Below are 27,355 nucleotides of genomic sequence, written 5' to 3'. Positions count from 1 at the left end.
CAACTTGTGCAGGAGGCCTGTTGAATGTTGTGTGTTCCCGAGGACCAGAGATACACATTCTGACAAAGATTGGGACGTCACAATAATGTATAATGACGTGTGTCGGGGGATGGAAAATTCCCACCAACTATCGTGGGGGATGCATGACGCGATGTGAACATATCTGGGTATGAATGTTGACATCTGTAACTATCCTTTACTGTTACACTTAGCATTAAATATAAGTAGTGACATCAGATCACTGTTGCATGATAACCCTATAGACCGAATACCATAAACCTTCACGGTATGGCTTGCATGCCCTCAAATCTGAATGAAATGCATTTTCCTTTTCAACCTATCACAGTAAGCACGGTGTAAACGATGGACGTGTCCCACATGAGAACATAGAGGTGCTGGTGCTCATCAGATGACGTCAAAATTGGTCCAGACAATTTTAAATATGCTGACATTTCTTTTTGGATTTTTACGTCTGAATGTCCCCCTGACTGACAGAAAGACATAGGGCTCGGCTGAACACCGTGTGCAAGTATGGGTGTGCACAGCTGCAGATATCTGCAGCGTCTTCTGGCCGAGGCTGCCTCCCAATGTGGATATGACACACTCTGCATAATAAAAGAGCATGCAATATCCCCGTGGGTGCAGTAGAGACAACATTGGATTCTTCCAGGGGCTCAGACGAAAACAGCAGCAGCAGTTTCACAGCGGGTCAGAGGTTCAACCAACGTGGCGAGATGAGCTTTCATCACAATCTTATTATGATTTGATGATACTTCTTATCACCTCTTTATTCACCACATAACCACATGTGCAGTTCGAGGGCAAAACGTGATGTTACGCAAGCTGGGAAGCTGGATTTGGAAACACAACGCCATCATCAAAAATACATCGCTTTGGAGGGCAGCTGCAAAATAGGCGTTATTTAAATATATATATATTTTCCCCGTTATCACGGCTATTTCTGGCCCGCGTCATCATCCATTATTCACAGGAGCGGAGGGGAAGAGCCGTACACAAGCCATTAAACTGGCCCGAGGTCTGCCGAAGTTCGCTCAAACGTCTTAATCTTTGGAAGCAGGTGAGCTGAAAAGCCACTTAAGCGCCGTGTGCAACAGGCGAGGAGCCAGACGGGGGCGCCGCGGACTCTTCTCCTCACACTTCCAGCCACGGGGAGGTGAGCTCGAGGCAGAGCGGCGCGCGGGACGTAACGCCACTTCCGATTGGCTAAGATTCTGCGCGATATGTCAAACCGGCCGCCATTGGACGGCGGTGAGCGGGCGGAGCCGTGCACGGCGTTTTCATTGATATAGCCTACAGCTGGGAGCCGTGGATCCGCCACACGGACTGGAAGGGCTATGAAAGTGAAGAAGGCTTGATGTAGGGTGCGGGTTTTAAAAGAAGGCTCGAGAAGTGTTTTATTTTTATTTATTTATTTTTAAAAAGAGTGGCACACCAAAGATTTTCCTGCAACACGCGGCCAAAATGCTTTGCCACGTTACTCGTCCGGATTCGGTGGTGATGGAAGTGGAAGTTGATGCGAAGGCGAACGGGGAAGACTGTCTGAATAAGGTAGGCTGAGGCGGAATACACATCACGTTTTCTTATTATAATTACCTGTATTAATTAAAAAAAACACGGTGTCGTGCCCAGGCATTCCTGAACTTATGATTGTCCATTTTTCCTAAAGTTGAACTCTGAGAAATAAAGACTGAAGCCAACATTTACACATTAGAAAGGAACATTATGTTGCATTCGCTGCCTGACATTGTATCCAATGTGAACTTCTGCTGCAAACTATCGCTGCATCTGCCTCGTTATTGCACACAAGGGGCGGCGGAAACAACATGTTCTGTGCGTGCAGAGAAAACCCACCAAAGCATCTGTTTCTAACAACGAAAGCATGTGAATTCATAGTCGGGACTCGACGAACACGTCGGAAAGTTGAGACACACGGGGGTTAAACCGGTCCCTTGTACCTGCGTGGCTTAGACGGAGGCAGATGGCTTTGTCGGGGTTACTTGAGTTCATTCTGCTCGCTTCTGCAAGAACTCTGCGTTCTCTCCTCCACTCGGAGCGAAAGTTGAGTCTCATGTCTTTTTTTTTTTTTTTTCCCTCCGAGGCGGACGTGAAAGTTAAACAGTTCACATGCTCGAGTTGTTTGTGCTCGCCAGTAAAAGACGTAAAGCTACTTCTAATACACAAAGTTGCATCTCCCGGCGGTTATGTAACAACCCCGTGGCCGCCGAGGGGGCGTGGGATCGTGGGTTCGATGAGCCCCTTTACCCCGGGAGAGCCGCCGGATATAAACACCCTATGGTGCACTTGAGCTTATTGATGGGTTTCTATCAGTGCGAGGGAGAAATCCTAATGAACACAGTGATAAAAGGAGCCCCCGTTTGCCTCTTAAACCTTATTGATTCCTGTTGGGGAAGTGTGTTGATTCTTGCAGCCAATGTGGACATTGTAGCCTCACAATGCTGTGAAAATATGCACTTGACTAGAAACTGTAAAGATGTCCAGTCATAGGGTGATGTTTTTGAGTTTCTTTGTTAAATCTACGTTTCGGTTTCCTCTCTTTTGCCAGGTTTGCAGGAAGTTGGGCATAATTGAGGTGGACTACTTTGGGCTGCAGTTCACGGGCGGCAAAGGGGAGAACCTGTGGCTGAATCTGAGGAATCGCATCTGCCAGCAGATGGACAACGTGACGCCGTGTCGACTGAGGCTGCGGGTCAAGTTCTTCGTGGAGCCCCATCTCATTCTGCAGGAACAGACGAGGTATGAGAGGAAATCTGCCGCTCGGAAAACTTAATTAACCGTCTTGTTTACCGATCTCCGCCGAATGCCTGCGAATTGGCTCATCGCCTCCTCTGACAAAAAATTAACTCCTGTTCTCCATTAACACATACTTGTGTGACAGAGCATGCAAAGCAACAATGAGCACATGGCAGAAAAACAACAATGTCACCGCGAGTGAGCTCCCAGGGCGTAATCTGATTGTTGACAGTACAGTAGAATGGCCTGTAGTAACCTCGTCCCTGAGCCGTCCCAGGGTTACTGAAGGTCGCTTTGGTGGAGCTCCGGGCAGGAAATGTGATCCAGCAACCCCCCCGGGGAGGCTGTCACTCCACGCCTGTACCCCAGAGACCCTCTGTGTGACAGCCAGGACCTCTATCACTGCCCCCCCCCCCCCCCATTCAACCCAAAATAACTTCTGTTGTTGTGCTTTTTTGTTTCAGTTGTTTTGTGGCCCTTTTTGACTGAAACAAAAGGGAGCACTCCTCCATTTGTGGTTTTTGCAGATGTCGTTTGAAAACGGTGTGGTGGTTTTCGTCTGTAGGTTCTGTTTTCACCGGAATATGACACTATTGGTTACGGTTGCAGCTGGGTTTTTGTCGTCATATTAGTTTTGAAAGCATTCGGATATGTTTCACGTACATATTTTATCACATGTACCTGAAATGCTCATTTTAGAAACATAATAGCCGGCAAACAACTTCCCAAAGCAGTCGACACATTGGAGTTACATCTCCCCTCTCTGCCAGGTTAGTTTCAGGACAAAGCAACGGACCATGACGAGTCCAGATCCTGACTCGGTATTCCCCAGCCCCCGGTTTTGTGTGAAGTTTTATAAATAGCCATTGCATCCTCGGCACTCGGAGCCTGTCTGGAAGAAAAAAAACGTGTTTTACTCGTGGATGTTGTGTTCACCTCGGGCTGTGCCACGGGTGTTTTTGATCCTGCAGGCTTGGAGCCGTGATGTGGAGGGAGGGTCGAGTGTTTGGTGTCTTTTTAAGCTCCGCCACGCTGCTCTCGCCCGCTCCCTCTCACACAAACGCAGCACGCCACTAGAACCGTTCATTAAACCGACATCTATCTGCCTTGGCCGGGATGTGCTCGGCATTCCAGTGAGCTCTCAGCTGCTCCCCAGTTCACCCACTGCCCCATCTTCAGCTGTTTTGTTTCTTTACCTCCCCCTCTATCGAATATAAAAACTTTATTCTCTTGCCAAATTCTTTATTTTTAAATCACTGTCACATGTCCTCTCTGTCCATGCCACTCATCCTCCCCCGAACACTCCGGCCCATATTTGGCAACCTTTTTCTTTAATTTGGAAGAAGAAAAAAGTGAAAGGCAGTGGGGGGAAGAAAGTGAGCTTGAAAGACACTTGGCTCCTGCGCTGACCTCCACTAGATTAGCGGGGGTTATCGACAGATGGCTGGCGTCAGGTGGGGGTGATGTGGTTGTTAAAAAAAAAAGGTGAGATAAAGACTTGAGATGGCAGGAGAGGTTACGTGGGGTTGCTGCTGATAAATCCTCCCATGACGCATACCAACACGGTGTCAAGCTATGTGTTTAATTTTGGCGCAGCCTTGATGCCATCCATCTGCTCAGATGTGATTTAAGTGGTAGGGAAGCATCAATTTTAGAGCAGAGGGTAAGATGTTGACAGCGCACAGTAGTGGCAGTTATGGAAGAACCTCAGGGAAACTGCTGTCCTTAATTTAAAAGGGTCATGAAATTACACTTTTTTTTTTTTTTTTTAATTGTTAAAAAAAAAACATGCTTGAAAAATGTCTAACTCAACTGGCGGGAGAATATGTGAGCAAATTGGCAGTCTGAGGAGCAGGCTGGGTCTCATTTCTTGTGCCGTCACCTTTGACCTACTTCAGGCTCCCACTACCTCCACGCCACTTGTTCTGACTGCCATGCCTGCAAACACTTTGCACATTATTGTTCCTGGCCTGCCCATAGAAATGTGTGCAACAGCATGCCAAACAGCATGTTTGCCGTATTTTACTATATAAAAAAAAAAAAACAGTCAAAAACTCTGTCTGTTAGTTTGAGAAGTTGAAACCCAACATGTGCCTCTCGACCCACCTTCTTTATAACCACACGGCGTGTTTCACATTTCACTAGCGTGTGTGTGAACGCTCTCGGCGCCGTGTGGACAAAGCAAACGGGGGCTGTACGTTACCGCGATTCTCCGTTGTGCTGAGGGGTGGGCCTCTTTTTCAACGCCCTTCTTATAGACCTTATTACATAACCTGCACTGGACTGGGCGCGCTCAGAGCTGCTTATATAAGCCGCTGTGTACTCTGCTGCCACGTAAAGCTTAGCAGGTGACTCGCATGTTCTTGCTCACATGCAGCCGAATATTTGGGTACTTTGTGTTCATTCATTTTTTTGGGGGACTACTTGTGCTAAAAAATGTACTATCCAGTATTAAAACACATTTTTATAGGATTGAAACATCTTTGGATATGTAATGCCTATATGACCTATTAGATAGATTTTTTTTCGTCAGTGCAAAGGCAAAATTCAGGCCATATCTATGAGTTGCAAGGTTTAAGTTTAGCTCTATTCTGTTTTTTAATTTTTAATGTAATTTAAGATTCTCCACTCGCCCATCTCTACAGGTTTGTTTTACAAATATATCCAGCTTGCTTTGCAAATACGGTACTACTTGCAAATGCATGAAACTGGCCTTTTGCTTCCTCTCTTCTCCCAACTTCTATTTTGGGCAGCTGAAGGTAGCACATTGAACAAAGACTGACCAAACCTTCCAGTGGTTTTGAAGTAGAGTTGCACTAAAAGATGCTTCCAACAACAAATTTCATTCCTTGCCAGTGGAAAACATTAGCAGAGCACCAAAACACACAGATTTAGGCTTCAACTCCATTTCCATGATTCACCAATGGAAGGAAACAACACATTTCCTTGGTTAAGGGATACTGACCCCGGGCCTGCGTTATCTGCATCATTGCACACCACTAACTCCGGGGTGTTTCTGGTTTAAATGTGTGAATGTTTTCCCCTCATTAGCCCTCCTGTTTAACATTCTGATCAGGCAAACATTGGATATGTGAAAGGGCACAGCCATTAGTGCAGGCTTTGTCAGAGGTCCCGATTGTTTACCTCCTAAGGTGTTGAGTGTAAATTTAAATCAAAACCAGAAGCAAGAGAAGTCAACTAAGGATGGATCATTCTCATCATTTTTTTTATTAATATTGGATTTTGATTTATTTGCATACAAGCTTATTTATTTAATTCCAATGAAGAAAGGACTTCTTCTGACGTTATCATAGGCAGTTCAGAGACGTGCTGGCCAGGGACACTGGGGGCTAAATCTGCAGAGGTGAATGCCTGTGTTCACCTTGCGACCTCCAGCGTGTCTGCTTGCCCTTTCTCCCAGTGCATGCTGGGATGGATTCCAACCCAATGCAGCATTTGTAGATTGGATCAACTGAAGATTTTGCATTTAAATGAATCTCCCATTGATAAATCGCAGAAGCCCTAAAATTCGTGTGCAGTCAGACATGACTACACTAGTCTGATCGATTCGGCTTGTTTTAAACATTATAGTGCAGTTTTATCATACATTAGTTCACCCATGCAAACTGAGATGGGAGCATTATTTCTCTACATTGCCTCCTCAACAAAACAATGAGGTAATTTATTCAGGTCACACACACAAGTTCCAATGTTTTGCTCACAGTGGAAGGTTACAAAGACCATCAAGCAGCAGATCACTGTGATGACGGCGGCTCTTTATTTCTTCTTTTTTTTTTATCAGCACGCTCCATCGTGGGTAGCGTTGACCCAGAGCTATGCGTTTCTTTTGTTGTGCAGTGGAGTAACTTGGCTCTGATGGCTCTCGTTTGAAGACGTAACATTAGCCTCTTTTCCCAAGAACGGCAGAATAGTTTTATTTGTTTGCCGCCTGAACTCAAGATTCATGCTGAGCTTTAATCACTGTTTTACCATCCAGTACGGAGCACTAGCCCGTAACACGAGGCATTTAGCATACAAACAGCTTCTTTGTTTTATTGCCGTGCAGCTTTCAGTTCAATTCGACACCCAGAGAAGAGCTGTGCATTTTTTAAAGTTGGTCCTTGAAATGTTTTGCAACTTTTTTTGGTTAAAACTTTTGATAAGCGACATCCCGTTCACTAGACACACCTCGTTAGAAGTTGTTGAGCAGGGTTTACTATAGTTCATTGACCGCTAGTAACCTCGGAGCACATGGCTCCTGGCAGTGTGTCATTTGACTAGCTTACAAACCGCATTGTTGAGAGACCAACCGATGAGCTCTGAACCTCTACTGGTGATTGGCTGGATGAGCTGCAGTCTCCAGGCAGAGGTGTTAGGTTTCACTTTGTGGGGACGTTTTGTTCTTCTGTGAAGCGAGGCGGCTGACATTCGGCCTGGGGGGAACAGACACTGGGTCGGGGGCAGAAAACATTAAAATGAGACAATGGTTTTATAAATGGGGGTCGGAGAACAGACTAGAGAGGGTTTAGTTGACTTGGGAACGAATGTCCGGTTATTTGAAAAAGTACATCTGTTCCTTTTTTTCTTCTCCGACACTAGAGTACGTATAAAAGCATGTAAAAGATTTCTCATTCTTGTAAACAACGTTGTGTTGCTTAAAATACTGAAATGCTGCATTTTTGGGATGTTTTGGTGTTGAATGGTTCAAAGACTGAGCAGAAGAAATCAGCTGGAAAACTTTGAATCCTCTCATCTCTGAAACAAGCCAGTGACCTATTTTCAACCATTTTGTGTCAGGTTTCAGGCCTGCTTTTAATTTAATTATTCCAGCCATGCAACCCCCCCCCCCCCCCCCCCCCATTTATTTCTTCCTATATGCTGATAGCATTCATAGTGGCCTCATGACTGCAAATAAGTAAGCCTCTTAAGACTTTGATAAGGGGTTATCTCCCATGAAGGACGAAGCGAGGATGAGACGTACAGAGTGTAATACACGAGAAGCAGGCCAGGAGGCGCTTCCTGGCATTAGGTGTCTGGTATGTTAGCGAGGGGCCAGTCTAAAGAAGGAGGCAGTGCTGCGATGATGGCTGCCGTGCTCACGGAAGACCCTGTCATGATGCAAATAGGTCTAAATAGAAACGTGTTGGTCATTGACACGGTGATTCAAACCGGACTACAGCACAAAGAGGAGAGGTCTAGCTGCTGATAAACCGCTGACGTCCCCGATGAGACACATTTCAAGTCCCGTGATTTCCGTCCAGCCGAGTCACGCTCAAGTGAATCACGGACTTAGACGTCCGCTCGGAGGAGCATTTATCCCTTCGGATTTCTCTTGTCTCGTCACCTTGGTTACGGGCCTGTGTAAACCTGATGGGTTTGTACAGGAATAACATCCTTTTTTTTTTCTTTTTTTTTTTGTGCGTGTCACTTCACATCCGTAAGGAGGAAACATTAAAAAGTGAATTCCAACCAATCGGCCTCAAAATGCTGGGAGACGATGGATTTATGCACCATCCTCTCTCCTATGCAATGAGTAATGGATGGACCTCGACAGGTGCTGAGTCAGCACTACCCCAGCAGACTGATTCTGGGACAGCTGTCTAAAACACTATCAACTCAATTTAGAGGTCCAAGGAAGGCAGGAGGGTAATCTGTACAAAATATTTGCGCTGCGTTTTTCACAATAGAGCTACAAAGTGCGATTTCGTTGCTGCACAAAGCTGGTATTTAGAGGAGATACAGTAGCCGAGCAGCTTCACAGGCGCCTCTGTGGGTGGGAAATTGTTGCCGTCTGCATGTGGAGCGGCTGCTTGTTGTGGATTTCAGTCGTGTTTTTGTGTTGCTTGGCAGAGTGCGTATCTGACGGCTCCCATTCAGCCTCGGGGAAGCGAGGCAGCAACGGCCGTCGGTGAACTGTAGTTACCTCCGCGGCAGGGCGAACCTGTTCTGCTGTACGGCTGCGAGCTGTTTTCTCCTGAATAATAATTGAGAGTTTTGGCCCGAGCACACCTGTTTACATATGTGGGCGCCCACAACACCCGGGAATGCTGGGAGTCGGGATGCCTTGCTCAGCAGCAAAGTGGCCAAATAATCTGCACCGACACAGATGGTTGGTTAAAAGAAACAACATCAAACCAACAGGCCGAGGCTTGTGCTTGAGGAAGCGTTTGAAGATATTAAATACCTTGCTCAGTGGCACAGTGGTGGATGTTATCCTCTTGCCGCTCCACGCCTGAACTACAGTAACCTCCGCAGCTTGCCCTATAGTAACCCATTGGCCTATTGTTTGCATCAGGCAGGTAGCTAACTAGCAGCGCTCCATCACATGACGCCTGCTGGGCCTGACACAATAGAGAGCAGTGTTTGTGTGTGTTTGTGCGTTTGGGGGAATGGGATGTTTAACACCATATCAAAGCAATGTTTGTTTTGCCTGAGGCCGGTCGACTACGGTGCTTCGTTGTTGTGGTCTGGCTTTATTGAGGGGGGGAAGGGGGGTGTAGACCGACTTTGTGTGCCTCACAGCGGCTTTCGCTACTGTTGTTACTCCCTGGAAGCGCGGCGAATGTAGGTTGGATGAGGCGCACCTCCTTGTTATTGGAGCCGTTGCGATACACAAGCGTTCATCTGCCGAGCAGTCGAGCGCCGCTCCCTCAAGAGTCTGGCTTTCGGTCCCATAAGATGAGAGAGGAAACGTCACCTCCAGCTTGTTCTCGCATCCCCCTGCACTTCCCATGAGACCTCCTAAGAAAGGAGCGTTTTCCCACATAAACAAAACACAATGGGTTTATATAAAAATTAATAAAAAAGGAGTGATGAGTTCTACCTCCCCCCCCCTCCATTCAGTGTCCCTCTAAAACCTTTCAAATATCCTCAAGTCATGCTTTGACCTGATTCGCACAAAGAAAAAATGTCTCGCTTTGCATTGCGCTTCAAAGAGAACTGTAGCCCAGGGGAGATTCTTAGGGTGTTTTTTCCCCCCCCAGCAATCACTAGCAGTTTCTGTCTGCGTTTAGTTTACCACATCAGGACGCAGTGGACCAAAATATTACAAAAAAAAGAAAGTAATACATTCATTATGCTGCTGGAACTCTAAGTTCTATAGAGACCAGACGGGTTACATTAAGTCACTGCACTGCCTCTATCACATTGATGTTGTACATAATTAATAATGACATCATGAGGAAATGAAAGAACTCAATTCATCAGGCGCACAAACAGGATGCCAGCTAGTCAACAACGTCGGCCAGTGACGAGCCGCGCAACTGGTTTGTGGTTCAAAGAAGCAGGTCACTGGAAATGGGCTCTTTGCCTGCTTAAGTTTACTGGGTCACAGGTCATCTCTGGGAAGGATCAGTTTGAGGTTACTCCAGTTCAGTGCCCTTCACGGTGCAGGGATCGAGTCGGTTAGGGTGTTACTCCTTTTTGACATTCTGTCTCCTGCTGCGAGAAGGAAAGAATTCCTCACATCTTCTGGTCAAAACAATGGGAAAAGGACCAGCCGCTGCTTATTTTTTTTTTAGGGTTTTTTGCTGTTTTCCTTGGCGACGCCAGAACCCGGTGTTCTCATTTAACCATTCAGACCAAACAATAACAATTGTTTTTTGACGACCATTAATCTTTTCACTGTTTTCCCAACTGTCACTTCATAAAGCCAAATCATTTCAAACAAGAATTTTGGGCAAAACAAGACGAGTGGAGGCTGGCGGGTTTATTGAACATGTGTGATAAGAAGCCACAGAGACCCAGACAGGATGCCAGTGTTGTTACCCAAACGAAGTTGCATTCAACATTCAGACTTGACGTGAGTCACCGAGTTAAATGTCCAAGTACTTCCTCTACTGGAGAAAACCACTCAATCCTGTAACCTTTAACTTCCGCTTTTAGAGCCCTCGGTGAATTCTCACTTCAAGGAGGTTCTGAGGAAGAGACTAAAAAAGGGAAAGTGAGTCATTGTGTTCAGTGGACATACATGTCACAGTTGCTTTTCTCCCACTTCACACACACACCAAAACCCTGCCACCAGTGGTGAAATGCTAACCCTGTAAGACCACCTGCTCTGGCCTGTGTCACACACGTGAAAGTCAGCTGAACAGTGAAAGTGGGCACAGTTTCTAAGTGGTTCCGTCTTCTTCCTGTCCACCAGACACGTCTTCTTCACGCACGTGAAAGAGGACCTCCACAATGGTCACCTACGCATGGGCTCGGAACAAGCGGAGGAGCTGAGCGCACTCCTGGCGCAGGCCGAGTTCGGCGACTACAACCAAAACACAGCCAAGTACTGGTACTCGGAGCTGTGTGGGGAGGAGCCCAGCACGGCCACCATCAACAGGTACAACACACATTTGTTGTGATTTTTGAGGGCATACACAAAAGTTAACGAGCTCTGGCTAATCATTGCAACGGGTCCTGTGTGTTGGCACTCTTGAAGGCATGCTATCTTTAGCAAAAGAATACCAAAATGCAACACTGAGTTAAACTGTGCTGTATTTCATTTATTGCAGCATCTTTATATAAAGTGCAGCATCTTCATTTATCTGAAAATGAAAGACTTTCAAAATTAGTACATGTCTTACAGCCACAGGGCGCGTGTGAGTGTAGGTGGTTTCACAACTACAGCAGCTGACAGGAAATCAGATGGCAAATGTTTTGCAGAGTTTCACTGAAAGAACCTCCCATTGACTGTTTTCTCTGGAAGACAAGGAGAGGGTGACGTCACAGCGTCCCCAACTCCCTACTGTGTCAATATGGTATACATATGACATTGTCCTGTCGCCTTTGACAGCTAAAACTCCCTATAATGTTGCATTAATGCTTGTGTAATGCTACTGACGCAGTGCGTGTTCCTCGATAAAAGATGATCTGTTTGATGAAGCTTTTGTTGGAAAAAAAGAGTTTTTGAGTGAAATTCTTCCCTTCTGTCCCCCAACCTGTTCTCTCCTGCAGTATCGTATCCAGACACAAGGGTCTGGAGGGTATGAGCCAGGGCTCGGTGGAGTATCAGGCCCTGCAGCTGGTCTCCTCTCTGGAGCATTACGGCGTGGAGTGGCACTGGGCTCGCGACGCAAATGGCCAACGGTTGGCCATAGGAGTCGGCCCCGAGGGTATCGCCGTCTGCAAGGAGGACTTTAGCTTAGTCAACAGGTATGTTCCACCTAGACGAGTGCAAGTAGCTCTGTGCATTTGTGTAGTGATGGTATGGTAGGCAAGTGTTTTTTTTTGTTTGTTTTTAAGGAACTGAATATTCAACATTTAACTGTCTTCTCTTTTCACCACCTCCTTAGAATAAGCTATCCAATCATCCAGATTGCCACCCAGTCAGGGAAGAGTGTGTACTTGACGGTTACCAAGGACACGAGTGACAGCGTGGTGCTTTTGTTCAAGCTGATCAGTAACCGGGCAGCCAGTGGTCTGTACCGGGCCATTACTGAGACCCATGCCTTCTACAGGTGAGAGCAGTCATGTGTTCACCACAACAACATTCTTCCTAGTCCCTGTAGCTTTGTTTTGCTCTAGAGGAGTTACTTATTCACTGTCCTTAAAGACCAGTAGATTATAAAAGAGGGAAAAACATGATCTCAAATGCGCTGTGTAAACATTTGTTCTGCTCTACTTGGCATGCAGTGCCTTCCCGACTCTCCCACATTTGTACACGGAGTGTGCTCCTGCTCCCTTTTAAGCCTTCTTTATAGTATAATTACATGCAAAGTTGGACACTTAAAACATGTCGTTCACCTGAGCGAGCGTGGCTGGAAATGTAGATTGCACAGGGCGGTCTTCAGTGCGTGGAGGACTGTGTGTGAGAGAGAAATATGCAGTGAGCGGGGACAATTCAAATGGCTGAGCTATGAAATTGTTGTCAGTCAGTCACAATAGTACAAAGGTACAAAAGACGGCCCTGTCCTTTTGTTTCAGGGATGGATTTTAGCTGTGTGTGTGCAGATTTTTTGGATTTTTTTTGGCGGGCACGTCTTCATCCTGCTTGCTCAGAAACAAGTTTCTCTCGTGGTGAATGTGGCGTCGGTACAGGATGAACATTAGATGTAAAAATAAAGGGAGGATATTGGATGAACGAACATAATCTCTGCAACAGTGAAGTTGTAATGCAGATTAGCTTGTGTGGTCAAATGCATCGATTTAGCCAACAGAGCTAATCAAGCCGTGTCATGTTTTCCTTTCCAGGTGCGACACAGTCACTAATGCAGTGATGATGCAGTACAGCAGAGACTTCAAGGGCCACCTAGCTTCGCTTTTCCTCAACGAAAACATCAACCTGGGCAAGAAGTACGTCTTCGACATCCGACGCACCTCCAAGGAAGTGTACGACCACGCCCGCCGCGCCCTCTACAACTCCGGCGTGGTGGACCTGGTGGGCGGCGGCGGCGAGCGCTCCTCTCCCGCGCGCTCCCCGAGCCGAGACGACCAGCAGGACGAGGGGCCGGACTGCGGCAGCTGCCAGCAGAGCCGAGCCCTGCAGGAGCGGCTGCAGAAGCTCCGAGAGGCTCTGCTGTGCATGCTCTGCTGCGAGGAGGAGATCGACGCCGCGTTCTGCCCCTGCGGCCATATGGTGTGTTGCCAGACCTGCGCAAGTCAGCTGCAGGTGAGACTCTCCTTCGCTTGCAAAAACGTCTGTAGACCCTCCTATGGAAAGTAGATGAGTGTTTATCAGCCGGGTGCATATGTGGTTATCCTTCTCTTATGTCATACTGACAGGTGACAATACCTCTGCTATAGCAGCGCTTATAAAAGCAGGCTTGAACACCATAATAGACTCCTCTATACCGAACGCTCTTTAATTAGACTTGTTTTAACTTATCTTTTTTTTATGGTCCTTTTTTTAATAACATCCAAAGCTTTGCTTGCGCTCTGCTGACTTGATTGCCCCCCCCACTTAATCAGCTAAATGTTTTTCCCCTGCTTTGTTGGAAGCAGATGGTGTGTGCGTGTGTTAGTTAGTCCTATGAAAGGATTATAGCAGCTGAGCAAATCTTACTTCCATTAACTGGACTGAGAAAGGTGACCCGGATGTGGACGTGAGAACGAGTCGGTGGAAACTCGAGGCGAGAGAAGGAAAGATTGTGGGGGGAAAACAGTTTTCACATTAGAGCAATTCATTACGCCTTTTCATGATTAAGCTCGCCTCGCCCGTTACTGTACATTTGTCAGCGTGTCCTTCGGTCTCTAACATTGACATTGGTCAGGTGTCTAATTAGTTGGCGTGATGGTGGAGCTCATTTGATGAGAGCAGTTTTCAGTGGCTCTTGGTACTCTGCCACTGTGGTTGAATATTCTCTCAGCTTTGACACCTTGCTTTTAAGTCGCATGTCTGCCTGCAACGTGTGTGTCATTACAAGACATTTGTTCTCTCCGTTTTTGTGTGGCCATGAAATCAGAGTTTGACGTCTCGCTCCACGAGAAGCATCGCAAAATAGATGGCCAGCGGCTACGGAGCCACTTAAGGGTTCACAACTTAATGCATTAGTTAAACCACTTCAGAGTCGGCTCAAAAGCGCCAGTGACCTCAATCTCGGCAAACAAACAAATACTCTGTGCTCAATGCGTTTTTCTTATTCTTTCCCTCAGCTGTGCCCGGTGTGTCGGTCGGAGGTGGAGCACGTGCAGCACGTCTACCTGCCCACCTGCACCAGCCTGCTGAACCTGACGCTCACCGACAACCACCAGCACCGCAGCAGCAGCATCCCGGCGCCCATCCACAGAGAAATGGCTTCTCCTCACAGCTGCTCGGCGACGGAGTACGACCACAAGATCTACCACACATGAACACGGCTCCAGCCGACTCCAATCGCAAACTCTTTTAAAGTGAAGCCAGATTCCTGAAGAGGGAACATTTCTCGTCCGTCTGGACTCCACGAACTACCAAACATATAGAAACTCCTGGGAATATTCAAAGATCGTCGCACTCAAGCCACTCCCTCAACGTGTGTGTGTGTGTTACTGTTATCTCACTTTGTCAGCGTGTCGATTTGGTTCTTAGTATGGTTGCTACCGGTTTGTGTCATTTCGTCCAAATATTGTTTGTTTTAAACATCCCCTGCCACAATATGATTTTAGATTAGTCCTTAAATTATTGCATCAGTTGACCTGATACAGAATAGAAAAATGTATTTTGAATTTGGGTGTCAGTTGTTTTTCTTGGCTCCACATCAGGCTCCGAGCCCCAGAACCTGAACAGCAAAAACACTTTACATAATGGTTGTCTTTTTTTTTTTTATTATTATTATTTTTAATGCTTCTTGACATTTAAAAGCTTACGTTTTTGATTTTGAGAACAGACTTTTGATGGTGTAAGAGTGAGATGCATTTTTATATATATTTTAATTTCTTGTTTTTCATGTTCCATGTTTTCCATGCCAATAAGGGGGTTTTTAGAGGCTAAGCAGCGCTGCTGTGGGTACAGCACTGCATACTAATGAGACGCATAAGTCCACCACGGCCCTGTTATTGTGCTCTCTGGGTTAAATAGGGTTCTGGAAGGTTCTTTAAGCCCAACAGAACTGTGATCTAAAAGTCGGCAAAATGCAGCTCCCACAACCTCCCTTGAAACAGGTCTTGTTGATTAACTGCCACTTGTCCAAAATAACAGGCCTGGTTTCATAGACTGACACATCTTTCCATTTTTATCTCCATGCCAACAGAAATTTAGAAATTCTATTACGCATCGCCACAAGGTTATGTGCAAAGAGAAATAGGAATTTGCCAAGCAGCAGCTGCTTCCTCTGAAAACCTCCGCTGTATATTTCTCCTCTGTGGTGTACAAGTGGGTTCCTTTTGAGATTTGTTTAAAGGGTACTAGGAGATCTGTCTGTGCAATACTCGCTTGCTTTTTTTTTTAAAAAGCTTTTCATTTTCAAGTTTTTATTTAATTTCAAAGACTATATTTAAGAAGAAAAAAAAACATTGTCACTTTACCAAGGAGGTTTTCCACATGTCTGTAAGCGGTTTGGCCTTAATGTAGCAGCAACACTGTTTATTATAAAACTTTCCGCAGACTTCTTTTCTGATTAAGAAAAAGGAAAACTTTTGTTTCTTTTAATGCTGACTTGACTAAGCTCGGTCACTGCAGGGGAAGGACTTTTATTTTTCACGTTGTACAAGTAGCGGTTTGTTTCTGTTTTCTGAAGCAAAAGCCACTATTCTCTGTAAAATAACTCTGAATTAAATTCTTTTTTATATATTCTGTTTTTAACAAAAGAAAGTATTAATAAAGTTGTTTTTTAAAAACGCACTGTTTCAAGGACATTTGTATGTTATCTGAAAGCAATTACACTAGAACAGGAGGACACCTGTAAAACAACACTTTTCAGGGATTATAATGCATAGTCTGTAGTGAATGTAACATACTGTACTGAATGTACTAGGGCAGTGTTTCCCAGTCTGAATGCTGGGAATCCCAACAGCCACCAGCTAAATAAAGGGATAAGTGTTGTTTATGGGTCTTACTTTCTGGTGAAATACTGGTTGTCTCCCTAGAACTCAGAAAATCCTTCAAATGGCACATATTTGAAAAGAAAAATAGCTCTTTGGTTGACCTGCCCACAAATCATGTCCACTACCGACCTGACCTCTTAAAGGGGCAACCAGGCAGAACATGTTGTGAACTACACAGCACCAGGCTGACTAGTCATATTCCCCTTATACATTCATATAAGGCCACTGTTGTGATAAGCATATTTACCGACTGATGCGTGACACCTGGAAATTCCCTCAAATCAAACTATTGACATCATCGGCCAAGCTCTCGAGATAAACCAGTTAACCAGCTGTCTTGGATTAATCAAACCCTCCAGGTTTCAGATAAAACATGAAAGGAGAATGGGCAAAAGTGGAACCAATAGTTTATTTTCACTTCTCCAGCACCTCGGGTGAATCACACTCTGAAAGGTGAACACGTCGTTTGTCATTGTCCAGGAGAGCGAGCCGAGAGTCCGCGGTACAGAGACTCTGCATGTGGATGAGAAAGGACTGTGATCATAAAGTCTACAAATAAGAGTTTATAGAGCATTGATTAGTCAGACATCACCTCTCTCTATTAACAGCCCTGTGGATAAGAATGCTTCTCTCCCCTCTCTCCTCTTATCTCTTTTTATTTCTCTGCTCTCATGCAGCAGCTGCCATTCAACACAATCCAAGGACGCCGACGACAGCAGAGGGAGATACTTACAAGTCGTTTTCTACACGACACCGGAATCAACAACAAAACGGATCAGATAGAACATTAACTGGACTTAAAGTTTAACTCGCACCTTTAGATACAAGGAAGTGAAACGCAAAAACATCTGTAACTGGGACAGCCTGAGAACAATGAAACCGGACTGTTGAGATCCACAACTAGTTTCTTCGTCACGACACAGATACACTCAGCCGCGGACAGGTCCACAAAAGGTCTGAAGGACACAGTGGAGAAGAAAGGAAACCTGGAAACATTAGAGATTTAAAGCTCTTCAAAAACCCAGAGAACAGAAACGTACCACATTAATCTCTCGTTGAGACATTTCTAACAAAAGGTGTTTTTTTTCAGTGGGCGGTGACATGTAGAGCCAATGTTAGAGCAAAATAGAAAGAGCAAACTAAGAAAGGGCTTAGTGGATATTGGATTTGCCTAATCTGTTGCATATTTATGTTTTACCGGAATTGTGTTTCAATAAACTTCCCTGGTAAATGGGGCATTTACAGCCCTTTTAACGATTTGAAATATTTAAATGTATGTTTTTTTTTTTTAAACATCTCAGACATCTCTTTAAATGCTCTGCCAAAACATTATTTCTACTGTATCAGGGTTTTATTGGCTTTCCTTTGCAAACGTCCCTTTCCTAGTGTGAGAGTAGCCAAGATCAATAGTCAATATTGAGAGAGTCATGGCTTGTGACCCACGTTGATCAGACTAGATTATACTGGGAGCTACTGTGTATTCTGGTAATGCTGGAGCTAAAACTACTGGAAAGGTACAAAAGACAGGAAACTGCTTAGAAAGACAGAGGAAGATGACAGGCAATATGAAGCCATTTCCTTTTTTTTTTTTTAAATCCCCTGTTTATGTCCCTTTCTGTGAGACTCTCTTACGGAAACACATATGTAGTAACCCAGTTCAGACAGACAGACTGATGTAAAGTATTTGATGATGCACCGTCTCATGTTGGTTACGGTTAGGAGCTCATTTATGACTTCAGAAACATACTTTAGAAGTAGGTTAAGAGTCCAGTTACATAAGAGGATAATATTATACATACGAGGCACAAAAGGATAGAAGAGCGTGTAATAAGCAGAAGTCTGCTTCATTCCTCTGCACATTAAACCGTGTCTCTGAAGACACGCCGTGCTTTCTTGTTAGCGTTTAATGTAAGTTGAACTATTTCTCTGGAGAGCTTGTTATTATTATTTTTTACACTTGCCCTGCTGAGAGAGAAGAAGCTCAATGTTGTCTCTCCGCGTTCAAATTCGACTTCATCGCTTCAAACCTCACAAGCCGAGGCGCCGCACATTCCCCCGATGGAGAAGAGGCTTCGTCCTCGTTACCTGAGCCACTCTGGTGGAAAACAAATAGAATTTTTAAGCGCCTATCATTTCAACTCGTGCCAGGAAAGTAATATCAAAGATTCTCACCAACTTCAACCACCCACTGCCATGTGGTTTTCACATCTGCTCGGCCCAGTGACTCACCGCCAAGGGAAACGGCTCGCCTGAATGTGTTTGGGTATGATTTCCTCTGGGCAAACAGGGCCCACCTCTTAATGGCATCGTCAGCTGGTAGCTGGGTACAGAGTCGTGTGTGTGTGTGTGTGTGTGTGTGTGTGTGTGTTTGTGAGAGATTTGAGACGGCAGGGTACGCAATGTTATCCATGTAGAGAATGTAAGCATCGTCATTAACATGTCCACTTCACCATATAGTGAAGCCAGGTGCTAATATAGACCATAAAGGCCTTATATTCTCTGTCAATACCTCAAACACATTAACATTTCATACGGTAAGATTAAAAAACTATGTTTTAATTACTTATTTCAAAATTATGAAGGACGGCAAAATGTGTTTATCAAAATAAACCATGTAGAACCACTATTTAGAGTGGTGCCGCAAAGAGTATCCATAGAATATGTCTCTGAGTTTATTCTGAGGGTTTCTAGACATTAAGTGAAAGATTACAACTCAAACAGAGGGAGTGACCCATACCATACAGGCAGATAGACAGATACCCGTAAACCTTCACCTACTTCCTATATCAGCCTGTAATTCCCACAAACCCCTGAGACTCCACCGCGACACGCTGACTCACTTGCAGTACACCATGATGAGGCCAAAATGTTCTTTTCCTTATCGGTTTTACTGCCTTAAAAGCCTTTAAAAAATGGGCAGACCTTATTCAGCAACTTCTTATCAATGCAGTTCAGTGTCACGTGCACAAGAGGTTAGAGGGCAGTGGGTTTATAGCAGTTGCTTTACCACGCAGCTGTGGATCCTGAGCTCATCGGTTATACATTAATGCCATGTAAGTTTAGTCAACTGCAGATGCCAATCATGATTACATAACCATTTTTAAACATAGAAGTTATGTTTTTATGGCATGTTCAGTTTGTCATAGAAACATGAATAAAATGTGTTATTGTTAGACCTCTTTAAATTACTTTTACGCCACTTGATTCCTTTATTCGTATGGAGACTATGCAGACTTTATCCTGAAATGTGCTGCTGAATAAATCCCATACACTTTACATTTTGTGTGCAGGAAATGAGAGTATGTCTGTGAAAAAAAAAATGCCACAGAAACGACTTCCTGCTACAAAGAAACCCTAGTCAGACACGATATATCACAAAGGCACCTCTAGTTGCCAGGACACAAGAGTTTTGACCCTGGCTCACTCTGCTTTTATGTGGCAACTGTTTTCCTCAGCAATGCTGACATCTAGTGGTCACACTCGGAACTGGCTGCACATGTGGGAGGAGGGGCTCTTTAATCTGCTGCTATGAAAAAGATCAAACATAGTGTCAAATGGACCTACATACAGTGGAATTAGTTGAAAATAAAGATAACTAGAGGGAGTATCATTCATTACAGTCATGCTATGAATAATAAAATAAACCTTCAAAAAGGTACAATGCTACGTCTCCATCCATGACGCAGATGAACAAACAAGGACATCATGATGCTAATGGGAGACACTCAGGTGATGATAGCAGGAAATAACAGATATGAGTTGTTAATGGGACAGCAAGCGTTAGGATTTGTAAAGACGGAGTGTTGTCTGCAGACAACAACTTTGTTATTGGAGGCTCGCTTTTCCCACACAAAGGCTTCCATAGAGACACATAGGTTTCTACCAACCACACAGGCAGGAGAGAGAGATACCAGCTGAAGCCCTCATGGTAGCACATTTTACCAGATCACCCTTGGAAAAAATATAAAGTTCCATTGGATTGGAGAGTTGGCATCATAGTGAAGAAAGGAACTATGTTGTGTCCTTCATGAAGGATGTCCATCAGAGGTCTTTGAGGTCCTGACTGACAGGAGACATGGATGTTTGTTCCTACCCTTCCTCTGCCTCCGCTGTATAGACCGGATCATGAACCAAGTGACCAATGGTTGACAGTGGAGCCTGGCAGTGAGAGGAGCTAGATTTTGCTGATGATGTAACGCCTATACTCACCAACAAATCACACAAACTAGAAAGAACCGCTGTTACACTTGGGCTCAGTGCACCAATAATCATAGATCATTAAGAAACGAGAGGAGGTGGACAGCTTTGCATACCGTGGGAGCATAAGTGGGCGGAGCAACGGAGGAAGATGTCAAAGCCAGAATAGGAAAGGCAAGAACATTTGGGAAAATAAAGTATAAGATTCCCTCGTCTTAAGACAAATGAAAAATACTCTGCTTTGAATAATAATTTGTGATTGATGTGGTTTTTCCACAAACAAAATTTGAACTTAAGTTAGAAATAACTAACTAAATAAATAACTAAAATAGAAACAGTCCTGAATTCATGAATATGCAAATATATGCATAACTTTTACCTGCTGGACACAAAATGTCTGTGAAAAGTCCACTCTCATGCACACCGGAGGATTTCCAAATAGTTTTTGAGTGGAGTGGATCTTGAACCTAGTTTGTAGACTTTATCAAACAGAAGGAATCAAAGCTGCTGGGGCGTCAAATGGTTAATGTTTGATGCTCATCTAAAGTCTTTTCTTTGTTGAATAGTTGATGTGAAACTAAAACAGAACATATGGCAGATCAACAGATGCATTAACCATTTAACAGAAACACATTTGGACGAGGAAGGATAACTAAAAAAACACGTGTCATAGAACAACAAAGCATTATGTGCCCTATTACACACTATCCATCATGACCACATCTCTCCATCTCTTCTTTGCCACCTGTCTCCCCTCCTCTCTGTGTCTGTCTGTCTCTCTGTGCTGCCTGCCAGTATAGCTAAGGGGGAGCAATGCTCCAACTGGACAGCAGGTGTGCTCTTTAGCACTGCAGCACACTGCTCACTGCAGTGCTACCATGGCGGTGTGTGTGTGTGTGTGTGTGTGTGTGTGTGTCAGGCGTGCCTGCCAGCCTGGCCACTGCTGCTCCTGCCACTCTGCTGAAGGAGAGGGTGGAGAGAGAGGACGCTGGGGGAGTGGAGGGAGAAAGAGAGCAAGGGGGATAGAGAGGGGAGAGAGTCCAGGCCCTAATAAAGCCATGGGGGCTGGGGCTGGGCTGGGCCCCCCTTTGCTATAAATACGCTGGCCGCCTGGAGGCTCGGGTTTGGTGCATGGGTCTTGGGACCAGCGACTGCCACTGCTGCTGCAGCCTTCCTCCAGAGAGTCTCCTCCGTGTACTCGTCATCCTCATCCTGGTCGTCGGGGTTCTGGGCTGTCAAGATGCCTCGCGTGGACTCGGACCTCAAGCTGGACTTTAAGGATGTCCTCTTCAGACCCAAGAGGAGCAGCCTGAAGAGTCGCTCAGAGGTCGGTGCTGTTAATTACTTACTAATCCAAATAATCAATCAACCGTCAGAAAGGGAGATTTCTGATTCGGAGGAGGGGAGTGTGTTTACTGCTGCGTTCAGAATGAAGATGAAAAATGAGCGTATTGATTTAGAGAACAACAGCAGCAGCACTCACTGTAATTCTCTATGTGCGTCTCCGTGATGTCTTGTGTCGCGTATGCTAGTGGGGGTGCACTGCCTTTGTACTTCAGTGAGGCAATAAAAGCCACCTTGAATGAGCATGTAACTGCAAAGTGACCTTTCTAAAGGGCACAGAAAACGAGGCCAGCCTGTGCCAGACATGCTACAAACAATAACTGCCCACAAGCAGAGAAACAACAAAAGAAAGAGGGTGAGAGATTTAAAAAAAAAAAAAAGATTTCGATCAGAATGGAGTTTTGTCATTTTACGCCAGTATAACAAGCAACAGCGTCTCTTACACCCACTGGTTTAGCTCTCTGTGACAAGACAAGCCTCTACTTGTCGTTTGATCTTCACACCTTCCTTAATTGAATTATGTGTCACCAGATCAGGGACTGGTACCGGCCCAGGATCACCATACTGGTGTGGTGCCAGTAGATCCGGGGGTTGGAAGGTGAAAACTGGTGGGAGTCGGCTTCTGCAACATGAGACACCGGAGACTTCTCAGAAATCCCGTTTAAAAATAGTGCCGTGTGTGACCGTCAACCAGGGCACATTCCATGTGCCACATGAGGAATCAGGATAACGTTATATACGCACACACACCGACGCAGAGAATACCCAGCATCCATCTGACTGCTGGCTGCGTGTTTGAATGATTGCTGCATTTAGTAGCACCTGCCAAAGCCAAGCGTCACGACGTCGGCCAAGCCTCTGCCTCGAGGAGGGCAGGGTGTATGAACGCCATGGAAGATAGACTGCATCAATAACAAGAGATCGCACCGTACCACTGAGCAGTAACGCATACATTTTTTACGCAGATGGTGCAGTTAACAAAAGCACCTGCGACAGGCTAATAGATTGGAGGTGACAGCGAATGCACTGTATTTAACCAGATGTATTTAGTTTCTAGTCCCAAAACCTCACCCTTTAATGCAGATGTAACAACACTGGCAACGCATACATCCTGAGAATGCTCAGTAACTGAGATCATTGGATCCGCATGTACACTACACTACTCCTGACTGGCAACGAGTCTGGAAAAACCTGCTGAGTCAGCGTGCCATACTAAAAAGATGAGGCCTGTATTGATTTTCTGCAGCGAGACAATGCACATGCAGGGGATGCTCCTCCCTTCTCAACCACTTTCCTCTTTCTCCTGCCATTAGGAGTAAACATCTACTGCAGCAAATATGTGCTATAATAACTTTAATAATGTCTTTTGTTTTTAAAAAGAAATAAAACAGAAATATGTAACTTTCCCTAAGTAGCAGACACTGTGATATTTCCAAATGTATGTTTATTTTGCTAACATTAGCTGGCATTAGCAAGCTTGACGTATTGATTTGGTGATGAAGGGTGCGTTTAATTTTGATTTGTATGAAGAGAAATATGTAAATGTCCTCTTTGTGACTCACTTGACAAGAACATATGTGTAAACTCAAGTCATTGGAATGAGATCTATTCATAGCAGATGTTTTGGAATGAGTCATAAGCTTGTATTATCAGTGCAGGTATACTTTCCTGTAAGGTAGTCTGTCACAATGGGCCCTGCTTGGTCATGCAGCTTATCACATTACAGCAGCACCCGCTAAGCTAACCACTGGATCTAAATGATTCAGTGCATCCCCACTAACACTCAGAGTCACATGAGCTGCTCCAATTCTCAAGAAAGTCTAAGAAAAGTCCCCCAGTCAGCTTTAGGGAACAAATTAATCTGTCGCATGAAACACGTCGCTAGGCTGCGATTAATGTTCATGAAACCGAGTCTGCAGAATAACTCACGTCTCCGTCCCCTCAGGTGGACCTTCAGAGGACCTTCACATTCCGCAACTCTAAACAGACCTACACTGGCATCCCCATCATCGCTGCCAACATGGACACCACAGGGACGTTTGAGATGGCACGGGTCCTCAGCAAAGTGAGAAAGATAAATGACAGCACCGCTCAAGCCGGCTAAAGATCTCTATGCATAAAGATATCTTTGTTTTTTATGTAAAATCAGGAGATTCCTTGGGGAATTAGCAACCTTGTCCTAGAAGCAGTTAGACATCTGCTAGTTGATAAATGAATGAAAAATGATACATTTTCTACACCTTTAAACTCAGAAAATCAACATGATGTAATTGTATATAAAAGGTTATAAACTGATCGCTTTGACAACGTACTGTTTTCTTGCATGGAAATGGCCAGAAGAATGTCTTGCTTTTGAAACAGAACTACAGACCCTGATGGAAGAAAGATCACAAATGAAATGCTCTTTCCTTTCTCTCTCGTCTCTCTCTGCAGCACACCCTCTTCACAGCCATCCATAAACACTACACTGTAGAGGAATGGAAAAGCTTTGCTGCTAATCATCCAGATTGCTTAGAGGTAATGTAAGCAACGTATGCCTTTTTAAGTAGGCTGTTCCTCAATGGCAACAATTACACTCATACATGGAAAATCGTGGCTTTCCTCCCCAGCACGTAGCCGCCAGCTCAGGCAGCGGCGTTGCGGATCTGGAGAAGCTGTGTGCCATTTTGGAAGCCGTCCCCTCCCTCAAGTACATCTGTCTGGATGTGGCCAACGGCTACTCCGAGTACTTTGTGGAGTTTGTCAAGACAGTCAGGGAAAAGTTTCCCAAGCACACAATCATGGTAAGAAAGGTGGTTTGTCTGGCTTCTCTGGGATGTTTTGTACTGTAAGACTGTGTCCTGGAAGTAATGCTGTCTGGCTTTGCAGGCTGGTAATGTGGTAACAGGGGAGATGGTGGAGGAGCTCATCCTCTCCGGTGCTGACATCATCAAAGTGGGCATCGGGCCAGGTGAGCAGGAGTGTGCTCCCCCTCTAGAATCACACAAAACTGTACAGGCATCGCATACAAATGCAGCGTGAACTGTGTGTTGCAGGGTCTGTGTGTACCACGAGGATCAAGACCGGGGTGGGCTACCCACAACTCAGTGCTGTCATAGAGTGTGCAGACTCGGCTCATGGACTCAAAGGACACATTATCTCCGTAGGTCCCGCGTCACGCTGCAAACAAATAACAAGGGGCTGCCAGATTTGCTAAAGTCAGTCATATATAGTAATATATAGTAAGAGTATAGTTTACATTTAGAATGTGATGTGCGTACTGTACTTGTTCCTCTGTTAAGGACGGTGGCTGCAGTTGCCCAGGTGACGTAGCAAAGGCCTTTGGTAAGTATTCAACCTACAATGTATGTTCTCTTTACACTTACGTGAGTCAAATATTGGTTCATATACAACTGTGCTGTTACTGTTCTACCACTCTGACCACGTGGTCTCTCTGCCTCTCCAGGTGCAGGGGCCGACTTCGTGATGATGGGAGGAATGCTTGCAGGACACGACCAGTGCACCGGAGAGGTCACCGAGAGGAACGGCAAGAAATACAAACTCTTCTACGGCATGAGCTCCGACACGGCCATGAAGAAATATGTGGGTGGCGTTGCCGAGTATAGGTGAGGGACTACCGAGTTCATGGATTTTGGTTCCAACAGGATTTCTTTTTTAACTGCAATATATATTCATATTCCTACTTTTGCCTCTCAGGGCGTCTGAGGGAAGGACGGTGGAGGTTCCCTACAGAGGAGATGTCGAGAACACCATCCTTGATGTGTTGGGAGGCCTCCGCTCCACCTGCACCTACGTGGGCGCCGCGAAGCTCAAAGAGCTGAGCAGGAGAACCACCTTCATTCGCGTCACGCAACAGTCCAGCCAAATGTTCACTGTGTAGGGCGTCCACACACACGCACACGGGCTGCATAACATGCATCGTACGTGCATTATGCAAAGCTTCAACGTGCAACAGCAGGACGGTGGCGTCACACACACACACACACACACACACACACAGGAGAATAACGCACCCTCGCACCCAACCTGTTTCTCTCAGGATATGCAAGATCAAGAGGCATCACCCCTTTAATCGTCACTGGAGAAATCGTGGTGAGATTAACTGCATGCAGGACCCTCTGCTCATTTCCTCAGTGGTGTTGATCATTCTGTTTCCATCAGAACATAGTTCCGGTGTGCATGTTTTATTGGTTTATCAGGAAGAATGAGTCGGCTGAACGTGACGACCTCTGAATTTATGTATCCCAAACATTTGACATATGATTTACCCCACCTGGCGAATAAAATCAGTCACGTCCTTCTTCGTTGATTCCACTGTGCCTGGCATTTTAAATCAAGGGGCGTCTTGTGGCTTCAAGTGCATTGAAGCTCTTGTACGTTAAGCAAGGAGCTTCAGGAAGAAGTCATGTAATGAGATGACACAATTAAACACCGTGAAATGAAAAATCTAAAATGCATACTGGAAAATCAGCACTTGATGGAAAATGGTGGAAATAAACCCAAATGAATAGAGAATGAGCAGTGTGATTTTTTTCCTGGACAAGCATATTTGTTTTGATATTGGGACACAATTTTGGGAAAATACAAGATTAATTTCTTACACATAAGAAAAAGTGTGTAAAAATTATACTTACATAAAGGTTTTTGAAAAAGTAGACAGTTAAAATGTACTGAGCAAACATTAATTAAATTAATTGCGAAGGCCTGTCAACTCTCAACGTATAGTATGCCCTGTAATACAGTAACTTCTATTCAAAGCACTTGCAGCATGTGCCTGCAACTGATGATTAAACTTTCCCTGTAAAGTCTTACTGGCTTTATCAAAGAAATTGACAAAAACAATAACTAAAAAGCCCATGAATAAATACCCCAAAACAAATACATAAAAACGAATGCACCAATATTAAGCCACAGTAATTAAATAGCCAGACACTTCTCCATCAGCAGAACACATCATCACCAAGGCAACACAGAGCTGGATAAACAAGGCTGCAGCCACAAATAAACAATGAAGAGCACGCACAGTTTACACAGACGCGTAGCGCGCGCGCACACTCCTCTACACGCTACGTCACTAAGCCACGTGTGAGTTTGTTGTTGTACTCACCTGTCTGAAAGCCTTTCTGTGAGTGTTGTTGGGCACCGTGCAGTCCTCCTCCACCTGCTCCTGGTTCTGCTTTCCTGCTCGTTCACTCTCCATGGAAAAACATAACCAGTCCACTCGGACCCGGTCCCACTATAACCAGTCGTTAAACGTCCGTGTGACTGACTATCTGCAGTCACAATACGACGGAATGTTGTCAAGAACAAGCTGACAGACCGCACTGACGGTAGAAGTTCCTAAACGCAGTTGTCAGGCTGAAGAATCTCACCGTGGGCATTTTAGCATGTTAGCATGCTAGCCAGACCCAGAATGCACCTGCTGTGCGGGTGTGTTGGGTCATTCGGCGGGCTGGCCAGGTAAGGGCGCATAGGATTATCCCCTAGCGGTGAGGTTGAATATTACAATCAAAAAAAAAAAAAAAACTCCCGTATGTCGAGCGACGAGGCGAACTACGGTGGCCGACGTGAAAACTTGAATGGCCCCTATCGAGAA

The 27,355-nt window shown here is 45.1% G+C and overlaps 3 protein-coding genes across 3 annotated transcripts in view; 2 read left to right on the top strand and 1 right to left on the bottom strand.

Annotated features, from left to right (window-relative positions):
- dtnbp1b (dystrobrevin binding protein 1b) overlaps positions 1–27,355 on the bottom strand; it is a 199,837-nt gene that overhangs the window by 47,860 nt on the left and 124,622 nt on the right. The gene's annotated exons all lie outside the window — the stretch shown is intronic.
- mylipa (myosin regulatory light chain interacting protein a) lies at positions 1,342–16,012 on the top strand. Its single transcript, XM_084032803.1, has 7 exons — positions 1,342–1,569; positions 2,585–2,775; positions 10,916–11,101; positions 11,716–11,913; positions 12,054–12,218; positions 12,952–13,369; positions 14,353–16,012. The coding sequence occupies exons 1-7, from the start codon at positions 1,483–1,485 to the stop codon at positions 14,548–14,550; spliced, it is 1,443 nt and encodes a 480-aa protein (XP_083888929.1). The 5' UTR covers positions 1,342–1,482; the 3' UTR covers positions 14,551–16,012.
- On the top strand, positions 21,336–25,776 carry gmpr (guanosine monophosphate reductase). The gene is made up of 9 exons (XM_084031558.1): positions 21,336–21,742; positions 23,705–23,824; positions 24,193–24,276; positions 24,369–24,542; positions 24,628–24,709; positions 24,795–24,901; positions 25,041–25,083; positions 25,205–25,364; positions 25,456–25,776. The coding sequence occupies exons 1-9, from the start codon at positions 21,656–21,658 to the stop codon at positions 25,637–25,639; spliced, it is 1,041 nt and encodes a 346-aa protein (XP_083887684.1). The 5' UTR covers positions 21,336–21,655; the 3' UTR covers positions 25,640–25,776.

Source organism: Eutrigla gurnardus (assembly GCF_963514095.1).
Source record: "Eutrigla gurnardus genome assembly, chromosome: 17".
Classification (NCBI taxonomy): Eukaryota; Metazoa; Chordata; class Actinopteri; order Perciformes; family Triglidae; genus Eutrigla; species Eutrigla gurnardus.
Note: the sequence above shows the minus strand (reverse complement) of the source record. Positions and strands in the feature narration are given on the sequence as shown.

Excerpts from the sequence above, each read along its gene's own strand:
- mylipa (XM_084032803.1), top strand. The coding sequence starts at position 1,483 with ATGCTTTGCCACGTTACTCGTCCGGATTCGGTGGTGATGGAAGTGGAA. Across the intron at positions 2,776-10,915 it reads ATTCTGCAGGAACAGACGAG|ACACGTCTTCTTCACGCACG; the intron begins GTATGAGAGGAA and ends CCTGTCCACCAG. Across the intron at positions 13,370-14,352 it reads CCTGCGCAAGTCAGCTGCAG|CTGTGCCCGGTGTGTCGGTC; the intron begins GTGAGACTCTCC and ends TCTTTCCCTCAG.
- gmpr (XM_084031558.1), top strand. The coding sequence starts at position 21,656 with ATGCCTCGCGTGGACTCGGACCTCAAGCTGGACTTTAAGGATGTCCTC. Across the intron at positions 24,277-24,368 it reads ATCATCCAGATTGCTTAGAG|CACGTAGCCGCCAGCTCAGG; the intron begins GTAATGTAAGCA and ends TTTCCTCCCCAG. Across the intron at positions 24,543-24,627 it reads TTCCCAAGCACACAATCATG|GCTGGTAATGTGGTAACAGG; the intron begins GTAAGAAAGGTG and ends CTGGCTTTGCAG.